Source organism: Phascolarctos cinereus, unplaced genomic scaffold (assembly GCF_003287225.1).
Source record: "Phascolarctos cinereus isolate Bilbo 61053 unplaced genomic scaffold, phaCin_HiC Scaffold_726;HRSCAF=1367, whole genome shotgun sequence".
Lineage (NCBI taxonomy): Eukaryota > Metazoa > Chordata > Mammalia > Diprotodontia > Phascolarctidae > Phascolarctos > Phascolarctos cinereus.
Window position 1 is genome coordinate 42489538 of NW_027556098.1, and position 6000 is coordinate 42495537.

General features: G+C 37.5%; 1 protein-coding gene across 1 annotated transcript in view; it reads right to left on the minus strand.

Moving 5' to 3' along the window:
* GRIK1 (glutamate ionotropic receptor kainate type subunit 1) overlaps positions 1–4803 on the minus strand; it is a 130939-nt gene extending 126136 nt beyond the window's left edge. Inside the window, exon 1 of the mRNA XM_020973904.2 lies at positions 3828–4803. Coding sequence (XP_020829563.1) covers positions 3828–3954 — 127 coding nt within the window. The 5' untranslated portion in view covers positions 3955–4803. The remainder of the gene's footprint in view (positions 1–3827) is intronic.
* Positions 4804–6000: the final 1197 nt, after the last annotated feature.

The window sequence follows — 6000 nt, forward strand, 5'->3', positions numbered from 1 at the left end:
AGAGCTATATAGAAACTTTGAGAAACATAAAAATATAAACATAAACAAGCAATAATAAAAAGTATATATATAAACAATGACATGAAGTATTATAGAATAATTTTACATATATACCTATTTGTGTGTAATGGTAGCCATCTCTGAGGGGGGGAGAGAAGAAAAAAGAGGGAGGAAATTTACATTACTTTGTTGTGTATAAAAAAGGAATAACGAATTTGAGGTTTTGTGTGCAATCATCTTTTTTACTGTACCATGTTATGGAAATGTTTGTTTTGTTCCATAAATTAAAAATAAATAAATAAATGGAAAAAATGATAAAAGACTAAACAATGGTAAATTGCTTACATTCTCATATGGGAATACATATATATACATATATACTCTCTGAACACTAAGATCATCAAGTATCATATAGGAAATCTAACAGAAGGCTGGGAGTGGTTCTGTTATATCTTGACAATCTTGAAAAGAAGAATGGAGAAGATAGGAAGAGAAATACACTGGGGTTAGGAAAAGGAAAAAGGTTAGGGGAAAGTATCTCATATAATCAGGGTTTACAAGTAGACGTGTATACAAACAAGGAGGATGGGGTGCAGGGAGCAGCTGGCACAAACCTTGCTCTCATTAGAATTGGTCAAAGGAAGGAAGAACAACCTTCTTTGTGGGGGGCTACACACATACACACACACACACACACACACACACACACAAATAAATTTCATTCAGGGCAGCTAGGTGGCACAGTGGATAGGGCACCAACTCTGGAGTCAGGAGGTGCTGAGTTCAACTACAGCCTCAGACACTTACTAGCTGTGTGACCCTAGGCAAGTCACTTAACGCTAATTGCCTCACCAAAAATAAATAAATAAATAGATTTCATTCAACAGGGAAATAAGAGGAAAAGGGAGAAAGAGGAATTAGAGAGAGCACAGATTAAGGGAGGGATTGATTCTAAACAAAACAATTTCTAAGGATGTATGAAAATATTTGTAGCTCTTTTGAGGTAGCAAAGTATGGAGATTTGAAGGAATGTTCATAAATTGGGGAATGGCTGAACAAATACGATATATAAATATGATGGAATACTACTGTGATGTAAAACATGATGAAGAAGAAGACTCTTGAAAAAAATCTGGGAAGACTTGTATGAATTGATGCAGTGAAGTAAACAGAACGAAGAGAACAATTTATACAACATTTATGTAAATGTTAAAGACGAACAACTTTGAAAGAATTCAGAACTCTAATTAGTGTAATGACCAAACATGATTCTAAAGGATTAATGATAAAACATGCTAACCAAAAGAATAGTAAAGGACTCAATGCAGAATGAGATATATTAGATAGAGATAAGGGGAGGGAGAGAGAGAGAGAGAGAGAGAGAGAGAGAGAGAGAGAGAGAGAGAGAGAGAGACATGGCTAATTTTGACATTTGTTTCTCTAGACATGTTTGTAACAAGAGTTTTGTTTTTTCTTCATTCTTAAGGGAGGAGGGAAGAAGAAAAGATGGAGTTTTGCTGATTGAAAAAATATATAAGTAGGAAAAAACATCCCCAAGAAAACAAAACAAAAATACCTTTCTCCCCCCTGTGTGGTTGTATTGGGGCAAGTGTGGACATCAAAAGAGCAATTATGAGAGAAAGAATCAACATTTTTTAGCTCTCATTTAAGTCAAGGCAATATCAATGTCCTTTAAAGTCAGCTAATTATTTTGATTGTCTTCATATTGAAAGGTACTTCTAAGTCAAAATTTTCGATTGGTTGGGACTTGCCTAAGTCCTCTGTCTACTTAAAACAATCTTTATGATTTTTCTGGGTCTCTTTAGATATGATGCTGAATAAAATTTTGTATCAGACAGGAGAAGGAAAAGATGAATGCTAGATGATATTACCACTTCTACCATGAGATAATTGCTTCAAGAATCTGGATCACTGAAATTGAATACACATAATAAGCTAACATCTGAGAGAGACTGAATTATTCAAACTATTCTTTCCATTAAAGTTTTATTTTTAATTGTATTCAAAAATTTTTAAATTTAATTGTATTTTTAAATGATATAATAGTAGAACTAAGCATGAAACAGGGTACATTTGTGTTTTCTACTTTTGCATGAATCCAGATCTAGGACATTTCAATGACTGACATTCCAGGTAACTTCTTAAAAGTCATTAATGACTTAAAAATCATTAAAATGTTAATGCAAAACTAGTCTATAACATATTTTCTCCCTTTAATCTTGTAATCATGCTAAAGTTGGGATAGTATAGCACAAACTAAATATTGAAAGAAAATGAAATATTAACTGTGGTAAACATTTATTTTCTAGAAATGGAAAAAGTCTATGAAGTGTAACTAGCTGCTGAATCATACTAGGTGCTGGGGGTTAGGGTTACAGTGAGAGTCACATAAAAATTCCCATTCTGTAGTTCAAACCTTCCTTCAGTTACTGGGAAATGCTTAGCTGTACTATTATATCTGCATAGGAATTTCTGTTCTGTGGAGTAACTACATAAGTAGAGCTCCCTTTGATACATTTAGTCAATTTCTGGAAAGGGCAAAAAATGGAAGTGTGAAGACACCAGCAGAATATTAGTTTTATCTCATAGATGAAACCTTTTGCAGATACTCTGCTGCCTTATGAAAGGACAAAATGAGAAGTACCATTTTCCCTTTTTAGCTGGGACTTTTGCTATTCTGGATTTTGATTTCAGTTCTATATACAGGACTATATGTATGCCCCATGGGCAAACAAAAAGTGTTTATTTGCTGGAGTCAGAACAGTACAACTTTGCTTGTCAGGGAAGGAGAAGCTGCTGCTGATTAAGGGGAGTAATTGCTAAGATTGGTTAAGAAGGTAAGATTAATAAGGGAAAATAAGTCCCTCATTTATTTATGAAACCAGTAAGTTTTCTGAATGCAGAAATTTTGCCCTTGAGATGCCTGTGTTCACAGGCTAGCAGATTTTTAGGGTTGAGGAAATGTGATACTTTCCCTCTTATTCTCCATCTCCTCCAGCCCCAATCATTATCCCTCCTTGATTCTTTAGCCCGCTGATTCAATTCACAATATTTTCTGCTCCTTCCCTTTTCATTCAAACCTGTAATAGTGGCATACAGTAAAAATTCCAGGGACTTGTACACACAGGTTTGGGGAACAAGTGGGAAACTTGTAGCGATTGATTTTTCTTAATTTCTGTCAGTTCTCTAAGCCAAGGGTGAGAAGGGCATAGCAAAGGATCATATGCAATTTGATATCCCCAGTAAACTCATTTTCAACACTACAGAACCTAACCTGGAAATCAAAACTAGTCATTCACGGTTGTACCGCATTTCAAGATCACTAATGGCCTCGCTCTGACTCTTAAAAACTAGACAGGCAAGAGTCTGGATATTCCCAGGGCCCGGACCTCTGGAAAGTGAACAACCACTGACATTTTAGGCAGCTGCTGTTGCTGCAGACTAGAATTAATAGTTCTAGGCACACACGCGGGCAAAGCTTCACCGTGGTCACCCACTTTAACATCTCTGACTCTGGGGGCACATGCACCTTGGGAGGAAGAAAAACCCAGAATTACGTCTGCCAGACCACCCGCGGCCCACACAAAAATCCCTTCCCAGCCAAACCTCCCCTGCAACAATTAAACTCTTCTGTGAAGGAAGGTTGCTACGTGGATAATCCTCTTTTCAGGAGTTCTAAGACTTTTTTCCTCCTCGTTACACACTAATCCTGCGAATTCTGTTCCACACACCTTCCCACGTCCCATTCTGCGACCAGCTATATGTCATAAGGGTCCCGGGGCGCTTTCTTCTCCGCTTCCACTTACCAAACCTGATTACTTGCTGGGCAGTCCTGGAGATGCATACGTCTAGCGAGCAAATGAAACAGAAGAGTCTCCAGTGAACAAACTTGCTCCTGAGTCTGGAGCTGACAATAAGTGTGACGGTCTCCATCTTTTTGTCTTCTTAACGTTGCCACTTCCCAGAGCTCAGAAGCTGGTCCTTACTCCAACTCGATCCCTTCTCATTCTCCTAGGGGGTTTCCTTCACTGTGCCCTGCTTATCTGTCTCCATAGCAGGAAAGAGTGATAAATATAGAATTGCAGGTGAGAAAGTGGCAGGCAGTTGCTTGTTATGTTCTGGAATTGTCACTTTTCTTTATGCCATCACCACCTCTTCCATCAGGAGCAGATTTAGAAGAATCGAAGCTCTTTTTGAACCTGAGGGTAAAGAATTTTGGTGGTGAAAGTTATTGCCCTAAATAGCTGAAATGTCTCCGTCATCTGTTCTTTGGTCAAATGCCAAAGTGGGAAAAGTGGAGAGAGAAAGGGGATAAACCAGGGTAGAGAAAAGCAGAAAAAAGCAAGAGAATAGACATACTATATAAATTTTTGCAGAGGTTCTGAACAGTTAAGAAGTAGGATTTCCAGCAGATTAAATGGGATTAGAGCTACCCTTGCCTCTTTCATTCCTTCTCCCTGCCTCACCCTTTCTTTACTCTATGCTGTTCCTGCTCTCAAAACATCCTCTACGCCCACAGTAGGATGGAAATCTAATTAAATCTCTGTCTCCTAATGATAAAAGCAAATCTCATCGCAGTAGTCCCCAAAGTGGAGGCAGCTCATATAGAACAGGTCGAAAAGAAGAACCTCCTTGTAAATACCCCAGTGCACTCTCTCATTCTCCTCAAGGACTTCCCACTTTTCCTTTCCCCTCCTTCCTCCTCTTCCTTCTTTCTCTTCCTCATCATCTCTCCCTCCTCCTCCTTCCCATTCTTTCTCCTTTCCCTTTCTCCTCTTTTCTTCTCTTCTCTCTTCCTCATCTGCTCTCCTTTCTCTTCTCTCCTCCGTCTTCCTTATCTTCCTCTCTCCCTCCTGCTCTTCCTGCTCCTGTTGCTCCCCTTCCTCCTCTTCTCTTTTTGAGATGTTTTCTCTATTGCCACCAATGTCACCAAGAATCACGAGCTAGAGTTTAACTTCAACAAATTCCCATAGTCTATATCTCCCTTTCAGAGAGAAATAAGCCCACTTAAACAGAGACTTTGGGCTGGTTCCTGGGGCTATTGCAGCTATTGTGGCCATAGGCTGTCCTCTGGCACACTCCTTGGCTTAGTCCCACCTGCCCATTTGCAGGGCTGATGGTTCAAATTTTATATGTATGTGTGTATATATGTTTGCATAATGAAGTTTTACTGATATGCTGTATTACATTACATGTACAGATTACTTCCACTTGCCAGAGATCTCTTACAGCAACATAAAACAGTTAAGTAAGATAATAGCGACCTTATCTGAAAGTGCATCCAAAATTTCATAGCTGTGGCACCCCTAACTCTACTCTTTTTTTAATTAATAGAAACCTACTTTCTCTCTCATCCCACTAATCCCACTGACAAAAAGAAAAAGCAATTTCTTAAACAAATATGCATAATGAAGTAAAACAAATTCAAAACAAATCCTTCCATTGGTTGAACATAAAAATAGATATGTCTCATTTTAAATCCTAAATCCATCTACCAATTACCTCTCTGTTACGGATTATATATTTCATCATCAGTCTTCTGGAATCATAAATGGTCAACATATTGATCATAGTTCTTACAGCTTACAAAGTTGTTTGTTTTTATAGTGTTGTATTCTGGTTTAATTCAATTCATTCTTCATCAGTTTATAAAAGCGCTTTAAATTTTTCATTTTTATAATATTTGCATTATAGTATAAATTCTTTTGGTTCTGTTTACTTAACTCAGCATCATTTTGTCTAAGTGTTTTCATGTTTTATTGAAATCATTTATTTCTTCATTTCTTACAGCACAAGAGCACTCCATTACATTCATATGCCACATTTTATTCAGCCATTCATAAACTGTTGGGTATCCTCTTACTTTCCAGTTGTTGTTCTTTTTTCCCTAGCACAAAAAGAACTGTTACAAACATTCATGTACATAAAGGACATTTTCGTTTTTCTTTGATCTCCTTTGGATGCAGGCTTAGCTATGAT